At 32.0% G+C, this 23054-nt stretch overlaps 1 protein-coding gene across 2 annotated transcripts in view; it reads left to right on the forward strand.

The window, feature by feature from the left end:
• LOC113819459 (alpha-2-macroglobulin-like protein 1) overlaps positions 1 to 23054 on the forward strand; it is a 57430-nt gene that overhangs the window by 12575 nt on the left and 21801 nt on the right. For both annotated transcript variants that reach the window (XM_070143694.1, XM_070143695.1), the window contains exons 9-10: positions 228 to 431; positions 755 to 940. In XM_070143694.1, coding sequence (XP_069999795.1) covers positions 228 to 431; positions 755 to 940 — 390 coding nt within the window. The remainder of the gene's footprint in view (positions 1 to 227; positions 432 to 754; positions 941 to 23054) is intronic.

Here is a 23054-nt window from a genome sequence, read left to right on the forward strand (position 1 = left end):
TATTGATACTGTTGTTATTACTATTATTATTTTATTTGTAGTAGTTATCATTTTATTATCATTATCATTATTATTAGTAGTTATAGTAGTAGTAGTAGTAGTAGTAGTAGCATTGCCTTCCATATGTCGCCATTGCTCTTATTATTTTTGTTGCAGTAGTTTAACGAACGTCACGTATCAATTCATTCTATTTTCTATAAGCATATCAGTTAAGACCCCTACCGCAGATGTCAACCTTGGATGGGCGTGTTGATGAGCATCCTGCCACCTATTGCCAGTACGTCTCGCCCTACTTCTCGCCCTCGAACTCCTCCCTGGCCATACAAGTACCTGAAGACGAGCTGGAGTGCGAGGCGGGTCAAGAATCACGGATATCCATCCCTGTGTTCTTTTCTACCAATAATCAGTCAAGGGCCACTATTTTTGGTCAGGTAAGATGGCTTTTGTCATTGTCGCTACCTTTTGTTTCGTGTATTTAATCGTAGTTGGAGCAGAAAGACACGTAGGTTAATGTAAATCGTTCTTTTGCCATTAGGGTAAAGCCCCCTTTTCTTTTTTTAATTCAAAATGCGTGTATCAATTATAATATCCCACGACAGTATCCAAAACTTGCTCTTTTGTGCTCATAATTCCAAACTTTAAATATAGCCGTTATATACTTACGTAAGCTTAAAGTGTGTGGCTCCATTGTGATACTTCCTCCCTTCGGCCATTCCCCAGCGAACTCAAATCCTATTGAACATTTCTCCTGTAGATTGTGTCTCGCGGCAAGATCCAGGCATCATTTAGCGAAAAGGTGAACCTGAATGCGGGCGAGCTACCCATCAACGCTGAACACCATATCAACGCCTCCACGCCCAATGCCTCGGGGTCGCACATTGTCACGGGCGTAGTCATCCTGAATATCACTCTCCCACCCACAGCGTCGCCCCAAGCCAAGGTGTGTAGGAAGCGAGAGGAGGAAGTGTGTGCGTGAGTGACTGATTGTAAGGGGAATGAAAAGAGGAATCTTTATGGTGGTGGGGGTGCAGGAGAAAGGGAATGCGCGAGTGTATTTTGTTTAAGGGATATTTTATACATTGGAGTGTATTTTGTTTAAGGAATATTTTATACAGTGGAGTGTATTTTGTTTAAGGGATATTTTCTACAGTGGAGTGTATTTTGTTTAAGGGATATTTTCTACAGTGGAGTGTATTTCGTTTAAGGGATGTTTTATACAGTGGAGTGTATTTTGTTTAAGGGATATTTTCTTCAGTGGAGTGTGTTTTGTTTAAGGGATATTTTCTACAGTGGAGTGTGTTTTGTTTAAGGGATATTTTCTACAGTGGAGTGTGTTTTGTTTAAGGGATATTTTCTTCAGTGGAGTGTGTTTTGTTTAAGGGATATTTTCTACAGTGGAGTGTATTTTGTTTAAGGGATATTTTCTACAGTGGAGTGTATTTTGTTTAAGGGATATTTTCTACAGTGGAGTGTATTTTGTTTAAGGGATATTTTCTACAGTGGAGTGTATTTTGTTTAAGGGATATTTTCTACAGTGGAGTGTATTTTGTTTAAGGGATATTTTCTACAGTGGAGTGTATTTTGTTTAAGGGATATTTTCTACAGTGGAGTGTGTTTTGTTTAAGGGATATTTTCTACAGTGGAGTGTATTTTGTTTAAGGGATATTTTCTACAGTGGAGTGTATTTTGTTTAAGGGATATTTTCTACAGTGGAGTGTATTTTGTTTAAGAGATATTTTCTACAGTGGAGTGTGTTTTGTTTAAGGGATATTTTATGCAGTGGAGTGTATTTTGTTTAAGGGATATTTTCTTCAGTGGAGTGTATTTTGTTTAAGGGATATTTTCTACAGTGGAGTGTATTTTGTTTAAGGGATATTTTCTACAGTGGAGTGTATTTTGTTTAAGGGATATTTTCTACAGTGGAGTGTATTTTGTTTAAGGGATATTTTATACAGTGGAGTGTATTTTGTTTAAGGGATATTTTCTACAGTGGAGTGTATTTTGTTTAAGGGATGTTTTATACAGTGGAGTGTATTTTGTTTAAGGGATGTTTTATACAGTGGAGTGTATTTTGTTTAAGGGATGTTTTATACAGTGGAGTGTATTTTGTTTAAGGAATATTTTCTACAGTGGAGTGTATTTTGTTTAAGGGATATTTTCTACAGTGGAGTGTATTTTGTTTAAGGGATATTTTCTACAGTGGAGTGTATTCTGTTTAAGGGATATTTTCTACAGTGGAGTGTATTTTGTTTAAGGGATATTTTCTACAGTGGAGTGTATTTTGTTTAAGGGATATTTTCTACAGTGGAGTGTATTTTGTTTAAGGGATATTTTCTACAGTGGAGTGTATTTTGTTTAAGGGATGTTTTATACAGTGGAGTGTATTTTGTTTAAGGGATATTTTCTACAGTGGAGTGTGTTTTGTTTAAGGGATATTTTCTACAGTGGAGTGTGTTTTGTTTAAGGGATATTTTCTACAGTGGAGTGTATTTTGTTTAAGGGATATTTTATACAGTGGAGTGTATTTTGTTTAAGGGATATTTTATACAGTGGAGTGTGTTTTGTTTAAGGGATATTTTCTACAGTGGAGTGTGTTTTGTTTAAGGGATATTTTCTACAGTGGAGTGTATTTTGTTTAAGGGATATTTTCTACAGTGGAGTGTATTTTGTTTAAGGGATATTTTCTACAGTGGAGTGTATTTTGTTTAAGGGATATTTTCTACAGTGGAGTGTATTTTGTTTAAGGGATATTTTATGCAGTGGAGTGTATTTTGTTTAAGGGATATTTTCTACAGTGGAGTGTATTTTGTTTAAGGGATATTTTCTACAGTGGAGTGTATTTTGTTTAAGGGATATTTTATACAGTGTAGTGTGTTTTGTTTAAGGGATATTTTCTACAGTGGAGTGTGTTTTGTTTAAGGGATATTTTCTACAGTGGAGTGTATTTTGTTTAAGGGATATTTTATGCAGTGGAGTGTATTTTGTTTAAGGGATATTTTCTACAGTGGAGTGTATTTTGTTTAAGGGATATTTTATGCAGTGGAGTGTATTTTGTTTAAGGGATATTTTCTACAGTGGAGTGTATTTTGTTTAAGGGATATTTTCTACAGTGGAGTGTATTTTGTTTAAGGGATATTTTCTACAGTGGAGTGTATTTTGTTTAAGGGATATTTTCTACAGTGGAGTGTGTTTTGTTTAAGGGATATTTTCTACAGTGGAGTGTGTTTTGTTTAAGGGATATTTTCTACAGTGGAGTGTATTTTGTTTAAGGGATATTTTCTACAGTGGAGTGTATTTTGTTTAAGGGATATTTTATGCAGTGGAGTGTATTTTGTTTAAGGGATATTTTCTACAGTGGAGTGTATTTTGTTTAAGGGATATTTTCTACAGTGGAGTGTATTTTGTTTAAGGGATATTTTATACAGTGTAGTGTGTTTTGTTTAAGGGATATTTTCTACAGTGGAGTGTGTTTTGTTTAAGGGATATTTTCTACAGTGGAGTGTATTTTGTTTAAGGGATATTTTATGCAGTGGAGTGTATTTTGTTTAAGGGATATTTTCTACAGTGGAGTGTATTTTGTTTAAGGGATATTTTCTACAGTGGAGTGTGTTTTGTTTAAGGGATATTTTCTACAGTGGAGTGTGTTTTGTTTAAGGGATATTTTCTACAGTGGAGTGTATTTTGTTTAAGGGATATTTTCTACAGTGGAGTGTGTTTTGTTTAAGGGATATTTTCTACAGTGGAGTGTATTTTGTTTAAGGGATATTTTCTACAGTGGAGTGTGTTTTGTTTAAGGGATATTTTCTACAGTGGAGTGTGTTTTGTTTAAGGGATATTTTCTACAGTGGAGTGTATTTTGTTTAAGGGATATTTTCTACAGTGGAGTGTGTTTTGTTTAAGGGATATTTTCTACAGTGGAGTGTGTTTTGTTTAAGGGATATTTTATACAATGGAGTGTATTTTGTTTAAGGGATATTTTCTTCAGTGGAGTGTGTTTTGTTTAAGGGATATTTTATACAGTGGAGTGTATTTTGTTCAAGGGATATTTTCTTCAGTGGAGTGTGTTTTGTTTAAGGGATATTTTATACAGTGGAGTGTATTTTGTTTAAGGGATATTTTCTACAGTGGAGTGTGTTTTGTTTAAGGGATATTTTATACAGTGGAGTGTATTTTGTTTAAGGGATATTTTCTACAGTGGAGTGTATTTTGTTTAAGGGATATTTTATACAGTGGAGTGTATTTTGTTCAAGGGATATTTTCTTCAGTGGAGTGTGTTTTGTTTAAGGGATATTTTATACAGTGGAGTGTATTTTGTTTAAGGGATATTTTCTACAGTGGAGTGTATTTTGTTTAAGGGATATTTTCTACAGTGGAGTGTATTTTGTTTAAGGGATATTTTCTACAGTGGAGTGTATTTTGTTTAAGGGATATTTTCTACAGTGGAGTGTATTTTGTTTAAGGAATATTTTCTACAGTGGAGTGTATTTTGTTTAAGGGATATTTTATGCAGTGGAGTGTATTTTGTTTAAGGGATATTTTCTACATTGGAATGTATTTTGTTTAAGGGATATTTTATGCAGTGGAGTGTATTTTGTTTAAGGGATATTTTCTACAGTGGAGTGTATTTTGTTTAAGGAATATTTTCTGCAGTGGAGTGTATTTTGTTTAAGGGATATTTTATACAGTGGAGTGTATTTTGTTTAAGGGATATTTTCTACAGTGGAGTGTATTTTGGTTAAGGGATATTTTATACAGTGGAGTGTATTTTGTTCAAGGGATATTTTCTACAGTGGAGTGTATTTTGTTTAAGGGATATTTTATACAGTGGAGTGTATTTTGTTTAAGGGATATTTTCTACAGTGGAGTGTATTTTGGTTAAGGGATATTTTATACAGTGGAGTGTATTTTGTTCAAGGGATATTTTCTACAGTGGAGTGTATTTTGTTTAAGGGATATTTTCTACAGTGGAGTGTATTTTGTTTAAGGGATATTTTCTACAGTGGAGTGTATTTTGTTTAAGGGATATTTTCTACAGTGGAGTGTATTCTGTTTAAGGGATATTTTCTACAGTGGAGTGTGTTTTGTTTAAGGGATATTTTCTACAGTGGAGTGTATTTTGTTTAAGGGATATTTTCTACAGTGGAGTGTATTCTGTTTAAGGGATATTTTCTACAGTGGAGTGTGTTTTGTTTAAGGGATATTTTCTACAGTGGAGTGTATTTTGTTTAAGGAATATTTTCTACAGTGGAGTGTATTCTGTTTAAGGGATATTTTCTACAGTGGAGTGTATTTTGTTTAAGGGATATTTTCTACAGTGGAGTGTATTTTGTTTAAGGGATATTTTCTACAGTGGAGTGTATTTTGGTTAAGGGATATTTTATACAGTGGAGTGTGTTTTGTTTAAGGGATATTTTCTACAGTGGAGTGTATTCTGTTTAAGGGATATTTTCTACAGTGGAGTGTGTTTTGTTTAAGGGATATTTTCTACAGTGGAGTGTATTTTGTTTAAGGGATATTTTATACAGTGGAGTGTATTTTGTTTAAGGGATATTTTCTACAGTGGAGTGTATTTTGGTTAAGGGATATTTTCTACAGTGGAGTGTATTTTGTTTAAGGGATATTTTCTACAGTGTAGTGTGTTTTGTTTAAGGGATATTTTCTACAGTGGAGTGTATTTTGCTTAAGGGATGTTTTATACAGTGGAGTGTATTTTGCTTAAGGGATGTTTTATACAGTGGAGTGTATTTTGTTTAAGGGATATTTTCTACAGTGGAGTGTATTTTGCTTAAGGGATGTTTTATACAGTGGAGTGTATTTTGCTTAAGGGATGTTTTATACAGTGGAGTGTATTTTGTTTAAGGGATATTTTCTACAGTGGAGTGTATTTTGCTTAAGGGATGTTTTATACAGTGGAGTGTATTTTGTTTAAGGGATATTTTCTACAGTGGAGTGTATTTTGTTTAAGGGATATTTTCTACAGTGGAGTGTATTTTGTTTAAGGGATATTTTCTACAGTGGAGTGTATTTTGTTTAAGGGATATTTTATACAGTGGAGTGTATTTTGTTTAAGGGATATTTTCTACAGTGGAGTGTATTTTGTTTAAGGGATATTTTATGCAGTGGAGTGTATTTTGTTTAAGGGATATTTTCTACAGTGGAGTGTATTTTGTTTAAGGGATATTTTCTACAGTGGAGTGTATTTTGTTTAAGGGATATTTTCTACAGTGGAGTGTATTTTGTTTAAGGGATATTTTCTACAGTGGAGTGTATTTTGTTTAAGGGATATTTTCTACAGTGGAGTGTATTTTGTTTAAGGGATATTTTCTACAGTGGAGTGTATTTTGTTTAAGGGATATTTTATACAGTGGATGTGTGTTTTGTTTAAGGGATATTTTCTACAGTGGAGTGTATTTTGTTTAAGGGATATTTTCTACAGTGGATGTGTATTTTGTTTAAGGGATATTTTCTACAGTGGAGTGTATTTTGTTTAAGGGATATTTTCTACAGTGGAGTGTATTTTGTTTAAGGGATATTTTCTACAGTGGAGTGTATTTTGTTTAAGGGATATTTTCTACAGTGGAGTGTATTTTGTTTAATTAAGGGATATTTTCTACAGTGGAGTGTATTTTGGTTAAGGGATATTTCCTACAGTGGAGTGTATTTTGTTTAATTAAGGGATATTTTCTACAGTGGAGTGTATTTTGTTTAAGGGATATTTTCTACAGTGGAGTGTATTTTGTTTAAGGGATATTTTATACAGTGGAGTGTATTTTGTTTAAGGGATATTTTATACAGTGGAGTGTATTTTGCTTAAGGGATGTTTTATACAGTGGAGTGTATTTTGTTTAAGGGATATTTTCTACAGTGGAGTGTATTTTGCTTAAGGGATGTTTTATACAGTGGAGTGTATTTTGTTTAAGGGATATTTTCTACAGTGGAGTGTATTTTGTTTAAGGGATATTTTCTACAGTGGAGTGTATTTTGTTTAAGGGATATTTTCTACAGTGGAGTGTATTTTGTTTAAGGGATATTTTATACAGTGGAGTGTATTTTGTTTAAGGGATATTTTCTACAGTGGAGTGTATTTTGTTTAAGGGATATTTTATACAGTGGAGTGTATTTTGTTTAAGGGATATTTTATACAGTGGAGTGTATTTTGTTTAAGGGATATTTTATACAGTGGAGTGTATTTTGCTTAAGGGATGTTTTATACAGTGGAGTGTATTTTGCTTAAGGGATGTTTTATACAGTGGAGTGTATTTTGTTTAAGGGATATTTTCTACAGTGGAGTGTATTTTGCTTAAGGGATGTTTTATACAGTGGAGTGTATTTTGTTTAAGGGATATTTTCTACAGTGGAGTGTATTTTGTTTAAGGAATATTTTCTACAGTGGAGTGTATTTTGTTTAAGGGATATTTTATACAGTGGAGTGTATTTTGTTTAAGGGATATTTTATACAGTGGAGTGTATTTTGCTTAAGGGATGTTTTATACAGTGGAGTGTATTTTGCTTAAGGGATGTTTTATACAGTGGAGTGTATTTTGTTTAAGGGATATTTTCTACAGTGGAGTGTATTTTGCTTAAGGGATGTTTTATACAGTGGAGTGTATTTTGTTTAAGGGATATTTTCTACAGTGGAGTGTATTTTGTTTAAGGAATATTTTCTACAGTGGAGTGTATTTTGTTTAAGGGATATTTTCTACAGTGGAGTGTATTTTGTTTAAGGGATATTTTCTACAGTGGAGTGTATTCTGTTTAAGGGATATTTTATCCAGTGGAGCGTATTTTGTTTAAGGGATATTTTATACAGTGGAGTGTATTTTGTTTAAGGGATATTTTATACAGTGGAGTGTATTTTGTTTAAGGGATATTTTATACAATGGAATGTATTTTGTTTAAGGGATATTTTATACAGTGGAGTGTATTTTGTTTAAGGGATATTTTCTACAGTGGAGTGTATTTTGTTTAAGGGATATTTTCTACAGTGGAGTGTATTTTGTTTAAGGGATATTTTCTACAGTGGAGCGTATTTTGTTTAAGGGATATTTTCTACAGTGGAGTGTATTTTGTTTAAGGAATATTTTCTACAGTGGAGTGTATTTTGTTTAAGGGATATTTTCTACAGTGGAGTGTATTTTGTTTAAGGGATATTTTATACAGTGGAGTGTATTTTGTTTAAGGGATATTTTATACAGTGGAGTGTATTTTGTTTAAGGGATATTTTATACAGTGGAGTGTATTTTGTTCAAGGGATATTTTATACAGTGGAGTGTATTTTGTTTAAGGGATATTTTCTACAGTGGAGTGTGTTTTGTTTAAGGGATATTTTCTACAGTGGAGTGTATTTTGTTTAAGGGATATTTTCTACAGTGGAGTGTATTTTGTTTAAGGGATATTTTCTACAGTGGAGTGTATTCTGTTTAAGGGATATTTTATCCAGTGGAGCGTATTTTGTTTAAGGGATATTTTATACAGTGGAGTGTATTTTGTTTAAGGGATATTTTATACAGTGGAGTGTATTTTGTTTAAGGGATATTTTATACAATGGAATGTATTTTGTTTAAGGGATATTTTATACAGTGGAGTGTATTTTGTTTAAGGGATATTTTCTACAGTGGAGTGTATTTTGTTTAAGGGATATTTTCTACAGTGGAGTGTATTTTGTTTAAGGGATATTTTCTACAGTGGAGCGTATTTTGTTTAAGGGATATTTTCTACAGTGGAGTGTATTTTGGTTAAGGAATATTTTCTACAGTGGAGTGTATTTTGTTTAAGGGATATTTTCTACAGTGGAGTGTATTTTGTTTAAGGGATATTTTCTACAGTGGAGTGTGTTTTGTTTAAGGGATATTTTCTACAGTGGAGTGTATTTTGTTTAAGGGATATTTTATACAGTGGAGTGTATTTTGTTTAAGGGATATTTTCTACAGTGGAGTGTATTTTGTTTAAGGGATATTTTCTACAGTGGAGTGTATTTTGTTTAAGGGATATTTTCTACAGTGGAGTGTATTTTGTTTAAGGGATATTTTCTACAGTGGAGCGTATTTTGTTTAAGGGATATTTTATACAGTGGAGTGTATTTTGTTTAAGGGATATTTTCTACAGTGGAGTGTATTTTGTTTAAGGGATATTTTCTACAGTGGAGTGTATTTTGTTTAAGGGATATTTTCTACAGTGGAGTGTATTTTGTTTAAGGGATATTTTCTACAGTGGAGCGTATTTTGTTTAAGGGATATTTTCTACAGTGGAGTGTATTTTGGTTAAGGAATATTTTCTACAGTGGAGTGTATTTTGTTTAAGGGATATTTTCTACAGTGGAGTGTATTTTGTTTAAGGGATATTTTCTACAGTGGAGTGTGTTTTGTTTAAGGGATATTTTCTACAGTGGAGTGTATTTTGTTTAAGGGATATTTTATACAGTGGAGTGTGTTTTGTTTAAGGGATATTTTATACAGTGGAGTGTGTTTTGTTTAAGGGATATTTTATACAGTGGAGTGTGTTTTGTTTAAGGGATATTTTATACAGTGGAGTGTGTTTTGTTTAAGGGATATTTTCTACAGTGGAGTGTGTTTTGTTTAAGGAATATTTTCTACAGTGGAGTGTATTTTGTTTAAGGGATATTTTCTACAGTGGAGTGTGTTTTGTTTAAGGAATATTTTCTACAGTGGAGTGTGTTTTGTTTTAGGGATATTTTCTACAGTGGAGTGTATTTTGTTTAAGGGATATTTTCTACAGTGGAGTGTATTTTGTTTAAGGGATATTTTCTACAGTGGAGTGTATTTTGTTTAAGGGATATTTTCTACAGTGGAGTGTATTTTGTTTAAGGGATATTTTCTACAGTGGAGTGTATTTTGTTTAAGGGATATTTTCTACAGTGGAGTGTATTTTGTTTAAGGGATATTTTCTACAGTGGAGTGTATTCTGTTTAAGGGATATTTTCTACAGTGGAGTGTATTTTGTTTAAGGGATATTTTCTACAGTGGAGTGTATTTTGTTTAAGGGATATTTTCTACAGTGGAGTGTATTCTGTTTAAGGGATATTTTCTACAGTGGAGTGTGTTTTGTTTAAGGGATATTTTCTACAGTGGAGTGTATTTTGTTTAAGGAATATTTTCTACAGTGGAGTGTGTTTTGTTTAAGGAATATTTTCTACAGTGGAGTGTATTTTGTTCAAGGGATATTTTATACAGTGGAGTGTATTTTGTTTAAGGGATATTTTATACAGTGGAGTGTGTTTTGTTTAAGGGATATTTTATCCAGTGGAGTGTATTTTGTTTAAGGGATATTTTCTACAGTGGAGTGTATTTTGTTTAAGGGATATTTTCTGCAGTGGAGTGTATTTTGTTTAAGGGATATTTTCTACAGTGGAGTGTACTTTGTTTAAGGAATATTTTCTGCAGTGGAGTGTATTTTGTTTAAGGGATATTTTCTACAGTGGAGTGTATTTTGTTTAAGGGATATTTTCTACAGTGGAGTGTACTTTGTTTAAGGAATATTTTCTGCAGTGGAGTGTATTTTGTTTAAGGGATATTTTCTACAGTGGAGTGTGTTTTGTTTAAGGGATATTTTCTACAGTGGAGTGTGTTTTGCTTAAGGGATATTTTCTACAGTGGAGTGTATTTTGCTTAAGGGATATTTTCTACAGTGGAGTGTGTTTTGCTTAAGGGATATTTTCTACAGTGGAGTGTATTTTGTTTAAGGGATATTTTCTACAGTGGAGTGTGTTTTGTTTAAGGGATATTTTCTACAGTGGAGTGTGTTTTGCTTAAGGGATATTTTCTACAGTGGAGTGTGTTTTGCTTAAGGGATATTTTCTACAGTGGAGTGTATTTTGTTTAAGGGATATTTTCTACAGTGGAGTGTGTTTTGCTTAAGGGATATTTTCTACAGTGGAGTGTATTTTGCTTAAGGGATATTTTCTGCAGTGGAGTGTATTTTGCTTAAGGGATATTTTCTACAGTGGAGTGTATTTTGCTTAAGGGATATTTTCTGCAGTGGAGTGTATTTTGCTTAAGGGATATTTTCTACAGTGGAGTGTGTTTTGCTTAAGGGATATTTTCTACAGTGGAGTGTATTTTGCTTAAGGGATATTTTCTACAGTGGAGTGTGTTTTGTTTAAGGGATATTTTCTACAGTGGAGTGTGTTTTGCTTAAGGGATATTTTCTACAGTGGAGTGTATTTTGCTTAAGGGATATTTTCTACAGTGGAGTGTGTTTTGCTTAAGGGATATTTTCTACAGTGGAGTGTGTTTTGCTTAAGGGATATTTTCTACAGTGGAGTGTATTTTGTTTAAGGGATATTTTCTACAGTGGAGTGTATTTTGTTTAAGGGATATTTTCTACAGTGGAGTGTATTTTGTTTAAGGGATATTTTCTACAGTGGAGTGTATTTTGTTTAAGGGATATTTTCTGCAGTGGAGTGTATTTTGTTTAAGGGATATTTTCTACAGTGGAGTGTATTTTGTTTAAGGGATATTTTCTACAGTGGAGTGTGTTTTGTTTAAGGGATATTTTCTACAGTGGAGTGTGTTTTGCTTAAGGGATATTTTCTACAGTGGAGTGTGTTTTGCTTAAGGGATATTTTCTACAGTGGAGTGTGTTTTGCTTAAGGGATATTTTCTACAGTGGAGTGTGTTTTGCTTAAGGGATATTTTCTACAGTGGAGTGTGTTTTGCTTAAGGGATATTTTCTACAGTGGAGTGTGTTTTGCTTAAGGGATATTTTCTACAGTGGAGTGTATTTTGCTTAAGGAATATTTTCTGCAGTGGAGTGTATTTTGCTTAAGGGATATTTTCTACAGTGGAGTGTATTTTGTTTAAGGGATATTTTCTACAGTGGAGTGTGTTTTGTTTAAGGGATATTTTCTACAGTGGAGTGTATTTTGCTTAAGGGATATTTTCTACAGTGGAGTGTATTTTGTTTAAGGGATATTTTATACAGTGGAGTGTATTTTGTTTAAGGGATATTTTATCCAGTGGAGTGTATTTTGTTTAAGGGATATTTTATCCAGTGGAGTGTATTTTGTTTAAGGGATATTTTCTACAGTGGAGTGTATTTTGTTTAAGGGATATTTTCTACAGTGGAGTGTATTCTGTTTAAGGGATATTTTCTACAGTGGAGTGTATTTTGTTTAAGGGATATTTTCTACAGTGGAGTGTATTTTGTTTAAGGGATATTTTCTACAGTGGAGTGTATTTTGTTTAAGGGATATTTTCTACAGTGGAGTGTATTCTGTTTAAGGGATATTTTCTACAGTGGAGTGTATTTTGTTTAAGGGATATTTTCTACAGTGGAGTGTATTTTGTTTAAGGGATATTTTCTACAGTGGAGTGTATTCTGTTTAAGGGATATTTTCTACAGTGGAGTGTATTTTGTTTAAGGGATATTTTCTACAGTGGAGTGTATTTTGTTTAAGGGATATTTTCTACAGTGGAGTGTGTTTTCTTTAAGGGATATTTTATACAGTGGAGTGTATTTTGTTTAAGGGATATTTTCTACAGTGGAGTGTGTTTTCTTTAAGGGATATTTTATACAGTGGAGTGTATTTTGTTTAAGGGATATTTTCTTCAGTGGAGTGTGTTTTGTTTAAGGGATATTTTCTACAGTGGAGTGTATTTTGTTTAAGGGATATTTTCTACAGTGGAGTGTATTCTGTTTAAGGGATATTTTCTACAGTGGAGTGTATTTTGTTTAAGGGATATTTTCTACAGTGGAGTGTATTTTGTTTAAGGGATATTTTCTACAGTGGAGTGTGTTTTCTTTAAGGGATATTTTATACAGTGGAGTGTATTTTGTTTAAGGGATATTTTCTACAGTGGAGTGTGTTTTCTTTAAGGGATATTTTATACAGTGGAGTGTATTTTGTTTAAGGGATATTTTCTTCAGTGGAGTGTGTTTTGTTTAAGGGATATTTTCTACAGTGGAGTGTATTTTGTTTAAGGGATATTTTCTTCAGTGGAGTGTATTCTGTTTAAGGGATATTTTCTACAGTGGAGTGTATTTTGTTTAAGGGATATTTTCTTCAGTGGAGTGTATTTTGTTTAAGGGATATTTTCTTCAGTGGAGTGTATTCTGTTTAAGGGATATTTTCTACAGTGGAGTGTATTTTGTTTAAGGGATATTTTCTACAGTGGAGTGTGTTTTGTTTAAGGGATATTTTCTACAGTGGAGTGTATTTTGTTTAAGGGATATTTTCTACAGTGGAGTGTATTTTGTTTAAGGGATATTTTCTACAGTGGAGTGTATTTTGTTTAAGGGATATTTTCTACAGTGGAGTGTATTTTGTTTAAGGGATATTTTCTACAGTGGAGTGTATTTTGTTTAAGGGATATTTTCTACAGTGGAGTGTATTTTGTTTAAGGGATATTTTCTACAGTGGAGTGTATTTTGTTTAAGGGATATTTTATACAGTGGAGTGTATTTTGTTTAAGGGATATTTTCTACAGTGGAGTGTGTTTTGTTTAAGGGATATTTTATGCAGTGGAGCGTATTTTGTTTAAGGGATATTTTATACAGTAGAGTGTATTTTGTTTAAGGGATATTTTATACAGTGGAGTGTATTTTGTTTAAGGGATATTTTATACAGTAGAGTGTATTTTGTTTAAGGGATATTTTATACAGTGGAGTGTATTTTGTTTAAGGGATGTTTTATACAGTGGAGTGTATTTTGTTTAAGGGATGTTTTATACAGTGGAGTGTATTTTGTTTAAGGGATGTTTTATACAGTGGAGTGTATTTTGTTTAAGGGATATTTTCTACAGTGGCGTGTATTTTGTTTAAGGGATATTTTCTACAGTGGAGCGTATTTTGTTTAAGGGATATTTTCTACAGTGGCGTGTATTTTGTTTAAGGGATATTTTATACAGTGGAGTGTATTTTGTTTAAGGGATATTTTATACAGTAGAGTGTATTTTGTTTAAGGGATATTTTATACAGTGGAGTGTATTTTGTTTAAGGGATATTTTATACAGTGGAGTGTATTTTGTTTAAGGGATATTTTATACAGTGGAGTGTATTTTGTTTAAGGGATATTTTATACAGTGGAGTGTATTTTGTTTAAGGGATATTTTCTACAGTGGCGTGTATTTTGTTTAAGGGATGTTTTATACAGTGGAGTGTATTTTGTTTAAGGGATATTTTATACAGTAGAGTGTATTTTGTTTAAGGGATATTTTATACAGTGGAGTGTATTTTGTTTAAGGGATATTTTATACAGTGGAGTGTATTTTGTTTAAGGGATATTTTCTACAGTGGCGTGTATTTTGTTTAAGGGATGTTTTATACAGTGGAGTGTATTTTGTTTAAGGGATGTTTTATACAGTGGAGTGTATTTTGTTTAAGGGATGTTTTATACAGTGGAGTGTATTTTGTTTAAGGGATATTTTCTACAGTGGCGTGTATTTTGTTTAAGGGATATTTTATACAGTGGAGTGTATTTTGTTTAAGGGATATTTTATACAGTGGAGTGTATTTTGTTTAAGGGATATTTTCTACAGTGGCGTGTATTTTGTTTAAGGGATATTTTATACAGTGGAGTGTATTTTGTTTAAGGGATATTTTATACAGTGGAGTGTATTTTGTTTAAGGGATATTTTATACAGTAGAGTGTATTTTGTTTAAGGGATATTTTATACAGTGGAGTGTATTTTGTTTAAGGGATATTTTATACAGTAGAGTGTATTTTGTTTAAGGGATATTTTATACAGTGGAGTGTATTTTGTTTAAGGGATATTTTCTACAGTGGCGTGTATTTTGTTTAAGGGATGTTTTATACAGTGGAGTGTATTTTGTTTAAGGGATGTTTTATACAGTGGAGTGTATTTTGTTTAAGGGATGTTTTATACAGTGGAGTGTATTTTGTTTAAGGGATATTTTCTACAGTGGCGTGTATTTTGTTTAAGGGATATTTTCTACAGTGGCGTGTATTTTGTTTAAGGGATATTTTCTACAGTGGAGTGTATTTTGTTTTAAGGGATATTTTATACAGTGGAGTGTATTTTGTTTAAGGGATATTTTATACAGTGGAGTGTGTTTTGTTTAAGGGATATTTCCTACAGTGGAGTGTATTTTGTTTAAGGGATATTTTCTACAGTGGAGTGTATTTTCTTTAAGTGATATTTTCTACAGTGGAGTGTATTTTGTTTAAGGGATATTTTATACAGTGGAGTGTATTTTGTTTAAGGGATGTTTTATACATTGGAGTGTATTTTGTTTAAGGGATATTTTATACAGTGGAGTGTATTTTGTTTAAGGGATATTTTATACATTGGAGTGTATTTTGTTTAAGGGATGTTTTATACATTGGAGTGTATTTTGTTTAAGGGATATTTTATACAGTGGAGTGTATTTTGTTTTAGGGATATTTTATACAGTGGAGTGTATTTTGTTTAAGGGATATTTTATACAGTGGAGTGTATTTTGTTTAAGGGATATTTTATACATTGGAGTGTATTTTGTTTAAGGGATGTTTTATACAGTGGAGTGTATTTTGTTTAAGGGATATTTTATACATTGGAGTGTATTTTGTTTAAGGAATATTTTCTACAGTGGAGTGTATTTTGTTCAAGGGATATTTTATACAGTGGAGTGTATTTTGTTTAAGGGATATTTTCTACAGTGGAGTGTATTTTGTTTAAGGGATATTTTATACAGTGGAGTGTGTTTTGTTTAAGGGATGTTTTATACAGTGGAGTGTATTTTGTTTAAGGGATGTTTTATACAGTGGAGTGTATTTTGTTTAAGGGATGTTTTATACAGTGGAGTGTATTTTGTTTAAGGGATATTTTCTACAGTGGAGTGTATTTTGTTTAAGGGATATTTTATACAATGGAGTGTATTTTGTTTAAGGGATATTTTCTACAGTGGAGTGTATTTTGTTTAAGGGATATTTTCTACAGTGGAGTGTATTTTGTTTAAGGGATATTTTCTAGTGGAGTGTATTTTGTTTAAGGGATATTTTCTACAGTGGGGTGTATTTTGTTTAAGGGATATTTTCTACAGTGGAGTGTATTTTGTTTAAGGGATATTTTCTACAGTGGAGTGTATTTTGTTTAAGGGATATTTTATACAGTGGAGTGTATTTTGTTTAAGGGATATTTTATACAGTGGAGTGTGTTTTGTTTAAGGGATATTTTCTACAGTGGAGTGTATTTTGTTTAAGGGATATTTTCTACAGTGGAGTGTATTTTGTTTAAGGGATGTTTTATACAGTGGAGTGTATTTTGTTTAAGGGATATTTTCTACAGTGGAGTGTATTTTGTTTAAGGGATATTTTCTACAGTGGAGTGTATTTTGTTTAAGGGATATTTTCTACAGTGGAGTGTATTTTGTTTAAGGGATATTTTCTACAGTGGAGTGTATTTTGTTTAAGGGATATTTTATACAGTGGAGTGTATTTTGTTTAAGGGATGTTTTATACAGTGGAGTGTATTTTGTTTAAGGAATATTTTCTGCAGTGGAGTGTATTTTGTTTAAGGAATATTTTCTGCAGTGGAGTGTATTTTGTTTAAGGGATATTTTCTACAGTGGAGTGTATTTTGTTTAAGGGATATTTTCTACAGTGGAGTGTGTTTTGTTTAAGGGATATTTTATACAGTGGAGTGTATTTTGTTTAAGGAATATTTTCTGCAGTGGAGTGTATTTTGTTTAAGGGATGTTTTATACAGTGGAGTGTATTTTGTTTAAGGAATATTTTCTGCAGTGGAGTGTATTTTGTTTAAGGGATATTTTCTGCAGTGGAGTGTGTTTTGTTTAAGGGATATTTTCTGCAGTGGAGTGTATTTTGTTTAAGGGATATTTTCTACAGTGGAGTGTGTTTTGTTTAAGGGATATTTTCTACAGTGGAGTGTGTTTTGTTTAAGGGATATTTTCTACAGTGGAGTGTATTTTGTTTAAGGGATATTTTCTACAGTGGAGTGTGTTTTGTTTAAGGGATATTTTATACAGTGGAGTGTATTTTGTTTAAGGAATATTTTCTGCAGTGGAGTGTATTTTGTTTAAGGGATGTTTTATACAGTGGAGTGTATTTTGTTTAAGGAATATTTTCTGCAGTGGAGTGTATTTTGTTTAAGGGATATTTTCTGCAGTGGAGTGTGTTTTGTTTAAGGGATATTTTCTGCAGTGGAGTGTATTTTGTTTAAGGGATATTTTCTACAGTGGAGTGTGTTTTGTTTAAGGGATATTTTCTACAGTGGAGTGTATTTTGTTTAAGGGATATTTTCTACAGTGGAGTGTATTTTGTTTAAGGGATATTTTCTACAGTGGAGTGTATTTTGTTTAAGGGATATTTTCTATAGTGGAGTGTGTTTTGTTTAAGGGATATTTTCTACAGTGGAGTGTATTTTGTTTAAGGGATATTTTCTATAGTGGAGTGTGTTTTGTTTAAGGGATATTTTCTACAGTGGAGTGTATTTTGTTTAAGGGATATTTTCTACAGTGGAGTGTATTTTGTTTAAGGGATATTTTCTACAGTGGAGTGTATTTTGTTTAAGGGATATTTTCTACAGTGGAGTGTATTTTGTTTAAGGGATATTTTCTACAGTGGAGTGTATTTTGTTTAAGGGATATTTTATACAGTGGAGTGTATTTTGTTTAAGGGATATTTTCTACAGTGGAGTGTATTTTGTTTAAGGGATATTTTATACAGTGGAGTGTGTTTTGTTTAAGGGATATTTATTACAGTGGTGTGTATTTTGTTTAAGGGATATTTTATACATTGGAATGTATTTTGTTTAAGGGATATTTTCTACAGTGGAGTGTATTTTGTTTAAGGGATATTTTCTACAGTGGAGTGTATTTTGTTTAAGGAATATTTTCTACAGTGGAGTGTATTTTGTTTAAGGGATATTTTCTACAGTGGAGTGTGTTTTGTTTAAGGGATATTTTCTACAGTGGAGTGTATTTTGTTTAAGGGATATTTTATACAGTGGAGTGTATTTTGTTTAAGGGATATTTTCTACAGTGGAGTGTATTTTGTTTAAGGGATATTTTATACAGTGGAGTGTATTTTGTTTAAGGAATATTTTCTACAGTGGAGTGTATTTTGTTTAAGGGATATTTTATACAGTGGAGTGTATTTTGTTTAAGGAATATTTTCTACAGTGGAGTGTATTTTGTTTAAGGAATATTTTCTACAGTGGAGTGTATTTTGTTTAAGGGATATTTTCTACAGTGGAGTGTATTTTGTTTAAGGGATATTTTCTACAGTGGAGTGTATTTTGTTTAAGGGATATTTTATACAGTGGAGTGTATTTTGTTTAAGGGATATTTTCTACAGTGGAGTGTATTTTGTTTAAGGGATATTTTATACAGTGGAGTGTATTTTGTTTAAGGAATATTTTCTACAGTGGAGTGTATTTTGTTTAAGGGATATTTTCTACAGTGGAGTGTGTTTTGTTTAAGGGATATTTTATACAGTGGAGTGTATTTTGTTTAAGGGATATTTTATACAGTGGAGTGTATTTTGTTTAAGGGATATTTTCTACAGTGGAGTGTATTTTGTTTAAGGGATATTTTCTACAGTGGAGTGTATTTTGTTTAAGGGATATTTTATACAGTGGAGTGTATTTTGTTTAAGGGATATTTTCTACAGTGGAGTGTATTTTGTTTAAGGGATATTTTATACAGTGGAGTGTATTTTGTTTAAGGGATATTTTATACAGTGGAGTGTATTTTGTTTAAGGGATATTTTCTACAGTGGAGTGTATTTTGTTTAAGGGATATTTTCTACAGTGGAGTGTATTTTGTTTAAGGAATATTTTCTGCAGTGGAGTGTATTTTGTTTAAGGGATATTTTCTACAGTGGAGTGTATTTTGTTTAAGGGATATTTTCTACAGTGGAGCGTATTTTGTTTAAGGGATATTTTCTACAGTGGAGTGTGTTTTGTTTAAGGGATATTTTATACAGTGGAGTGTGTTTTGTTTAAGGGATATTTTATACAGTGGAGTGTATTTTGTTTAAGGGATATTTTCTACATTGGAGTGTGTTTTGTTTAAGGGATATTTTATACATTGGAATGTATTTTGTTTAAGGGATATTTTCTACAGTGGAGTGTATTTTGTTTAAGGGACATTTTCTGCAGTGGAGTGTATTTTGTTTAAGGGATATTTTCTACAGTGGAGTGTATTTTGTTTAAGGGATATTTTATACAGTGGAGTGTATTTTGTTTAAGGGATATTTTATACAGTGGAGTGTATTTTGTTTAAGGGATATTTTATACAGTGGAGTGTATTTTGTTTAAGGGATATTTTATACAGTGGAGTGTATTTTGTTTAAGGGATATTTTATGCAGTGGAGTGTATTTTGTTTAAGGGATATTTTATACAGTGGAGTGTATTTTGTTTAAGGGATATTTTCTACAGCGGAGTGTATTTTGTTTAAGGGATATTTTATACAGTGGAGTGTATTTTGTTTAAGGGTTATTTTCTACAGTGGAGTGTATTTTGTTTAAGGGATATTTTCTACAGTGGAGTGTATTTTGTTTAAGGGATATTTTATACAGTGGAGTGTATTTTGTTTAAGGGATATTTTCTACAGTGGAGTGTATTTTGTTTAAGGGATATTTTCTACAGCGGAGTGTATTTTGTTTAAGGGATATTTTATACAGTGGAGTGTATTTTGTTTAAGGGATATTTTATACAGTGGAGTGTATTTTGTTTAAGGGATATTTTATACAGTGGAGTGTATTTTGTTTAAGGGATATTTTCTACAGTGGAGTGTATTTTGTTTAAGGGATATTTTATACAGTGGAGTGTATTTTGTTTAAGGGATATTTTCTACAGCGGAGTGTATTTTGTTTAAGGGATATTTTATACAGTGGAGTGTATTTTGTTTAAGGGATATTTTATACAGTGGAGTGTATTTTGTTTAAGGGATATTTTATGCAGTGGAGTGTATTTTGTTTAAGGGATATTTTATACAGTGGAGTGTATTTTGTTTAAGGGATATTTTCTACAGCGGAGTGTATTTTGTTTAAGGGATATTTTATACAGTGGAGTGTATTTTGTTTAAGGGATATTTTCTACAGTGGAGTGTATTTTGTTTAAGGGATATTTTCTACAGTGGAGTGTATTTTGTTTAAGGGATATTTTATACAGTGGAGTGTATTTTGTTTAAGGGATATTTTATACAGTGGAGTGTATTTTGTTTAAGGGATATTTTCTACAGTGGAGTGTATTTTGTTTAAGGGATATTTTATACAGTGGAGTGTATTTTGTTTAAGGGATATTTTATACAGTGGAGTGTATTTTGTTTAAGGGATATTTTCTACAGTGGAGTGTATTTTGTTTAAGGGATATTTTATACAGTGGAGTGTATTTTGTTTAAGGGATATTTTCTACAGTGGAGTGTATTTTGTTTAAGGGATATTTTCTACAGCGGAGTGTATTTTGTTTAAGGGATATTTTATACAGTGGAGTGTATTTTGTTTAAGGGATATTTTATACAGTGGAGTGTGTTTTGTTTAAGGGATATTTTATACAGTGGAGTGTGTTTTGTTTAAGGGATATTGTATACAGTGGAGTGTATTTTGTTTAAGGGATATTTTCTACAGTGGAGTGTATTTTGTTTAAGGGATATTTTCTACAGTGGAGTGTATTCTGTTTAAGGGATATTTTCTACAGTGGAGTGTATTTTGTTTAAGGGATATTTTAATAGTGGAGTGTATTCTGTTTAAGGGATATTTTATACAGTGGAGTGTATTTTGTTTAAGGGATATTTTCTACAGTGGAGTGTATTTTGTTTAAGGGATATTTTCTACAGTGGAGTGTATTCTGTTTAAGGGATATTTTCTACAGTGGAGTGTATTTTGTTTAAGGGATATTTTAATAGTGGAGTGTATTTTGTTTAAGGGATATTTTCTACAGTGGAGTGTATTTTGTTTAAGGGATATTTTCTACAGTGGAGTGTATTCTGTTTAAGGGATATTTTCTACAGTGGAGTGTATTTTGTTTAAGGGATATTTTCTACAGTGGAGCGTATTTTGTTTAAGGGATATTTTATACAGTGGAGTGTATTTTGTTTAAGGGATATTTTCTACAGTGGAGTGCATTTTGTTTAAGGGATATTTTCTACAGTGGAGTGTATTTTGTTTAAGGGATATTTTCTACAGTGGAGTGTATTTTGTTTAAGAGATATTTTCTACAGTGGAGTGTATTTTGTTTAAGGGATATTTTATACAGTAGAGTGTATTTTGTTTAAGGGATATTTTCTACAGTGGAGTGTATTCTGTTTAAGGGATATTTTATACAGTGGAGTGTATTTTGTTTAAGGGATATTTTCTACAGTGGAGTGTATTTTGTTTAAGGGATATTTTATACAGTGGAGTGTATTTTGTTTAAGGGATATTTTCTACAGTGGAGTGTATTTTGTTTAAGGGATATTTTCTACAGTGGAGTGTATTTTGTTTAAGGGATATTTTATACAGTGGAGTGTGTTTTGTTTAAGGGATATTTTCTACAGTGGAGTGTATTTTGTTTAAGGGATATTTTATACAGTGGAGTGTGTTTTGTTTAAGGGATATTTTCTACAGTGGAGTGTATTTTGTTTAAGGGATATTTTATACAGTGGAGTGTGTTTTGTTTAAGGGATATTTTCTACAGTGGAGTGTATTTTGTTTAAGGGATATTTTCTACAGTGGAGTGTATTTTGTTTAAGGGATATTTTATACAGTGGAGTGTATTTTGTTTAAGGGATATTTTCTACAGTGGAGTGTGTTTTGTTTAAGGGATATTTTCTACAGTGGAGTGTATTCTGTTTAAGGGATATTTTCTACAGTGGAGTGTGTTTTGTTTAAGGGATATTTTCTACAGTGGAGTGTATTTTGTTTAAGGGATATTTTCTACAGTGGAGTGTATTTTGTTTAAGGGATATTTTCTACAGTGGAGTGTATTCTGTTTAAGGGATATTTTCTACAGTGGAGTGTGTTTTGTTTAAGGGATATTTTCTACAGTGGAGTGTATTTTGTTTAAGGGATATTTTCTACAGTGGAGTGTATTCTGTTTAAGGGATATTTTCTACAGTGGAGTGTATTTTGTTTAAGGGATATTTTCTACAGTGGAGTGTATTTTGTTTAAGGAATATTTTCTACAGTGGAGTGTATTTTGTTTAAGGGATATTTTCTACAGTGGAGTGTATTTTGTTTAAGGAATATTTTCTACAGTGGAGTGTATTTTGTTTAAGGGATATTTTATACAGTGGAGTGTGTTTTGTTTAAGGGATGTTTTATAGAGTGGAGTGTATTTTGTTTAAGGGATATTTTCTACAGTGGAGTGTATTTTGTTTAAGGGATATTTTCTACAGTGGAGTGTATTTTGTTTAAGGGATATTTTCTACAGTGGAGTGTATTTTGTTTAAGGGATATTTTCTACAGTGGAGTGTATTTTGTTTAAGGGATATTTTCTACAGTGGAGTGTATTTTGTTTAAGGGATATTTTCTACAGTGGAGTGTATTTTGTTTAAGGGATATTTTCTACAGTGGAGTGTGTTTTGTTTAAGGGATATTTTCTACAGTGGAGTGTATTTTGTTTAAGGGATATTTTCTACAGTGGAGTGTATTTTGTTTAAGGGATATTTTCTACAGTGGAGTGTGTTTTGTTTAAGGGATATTTTCTACAGTGGAGTGTGTTTTGTTTAAGGGATATTTTCTACAGTGGAGTGTATTTTGTTTAAGGGATATTTTCTACAGTGGAGCGTATTTTGTTTAAGGAATATTTTCTACAGTGGAGTGTATTTTGTTTAAGGGATATTTTCTACAGTGGAGTGTGTTTTGTTTAAGGAATATTTTCTACAGTGGAGTGTGTTTTGTTTAAGGAATATTTTCTACAGTGGAGTGTATTTTGTTTAAGGGATATTTTATACAGTGGAGTGTATTTTGTTTAAGGGATATTTTCTACAGTGGAGTGTATTCTGTTTAAGGGATATTTTATACAGTGGAGTGTATTTTGTTTAAGGAATATTTTATACAGTGGAGTGTATTTTGTTTAAGGGATATTTTATACAGTGGAGTGTATTTTGTTTAAGGAATATTTTATACAGTGGAGTGTATTTTGTTTAAGGG

This window comes from Penaeus vannamei, chromosome 31, assembly GCF_042767895.1.
Source record: "Penaeus vannamei isolate JL-2024 chromosome 31, ASM4276789v1, whole genome shotgun sequence".
Lineage (NCBI taxonomy): Eukaryota > Metazoa > Arthropoda > Malacostraca > Decapoda > Penaeidae > Penaeus > Penaeus vannamei.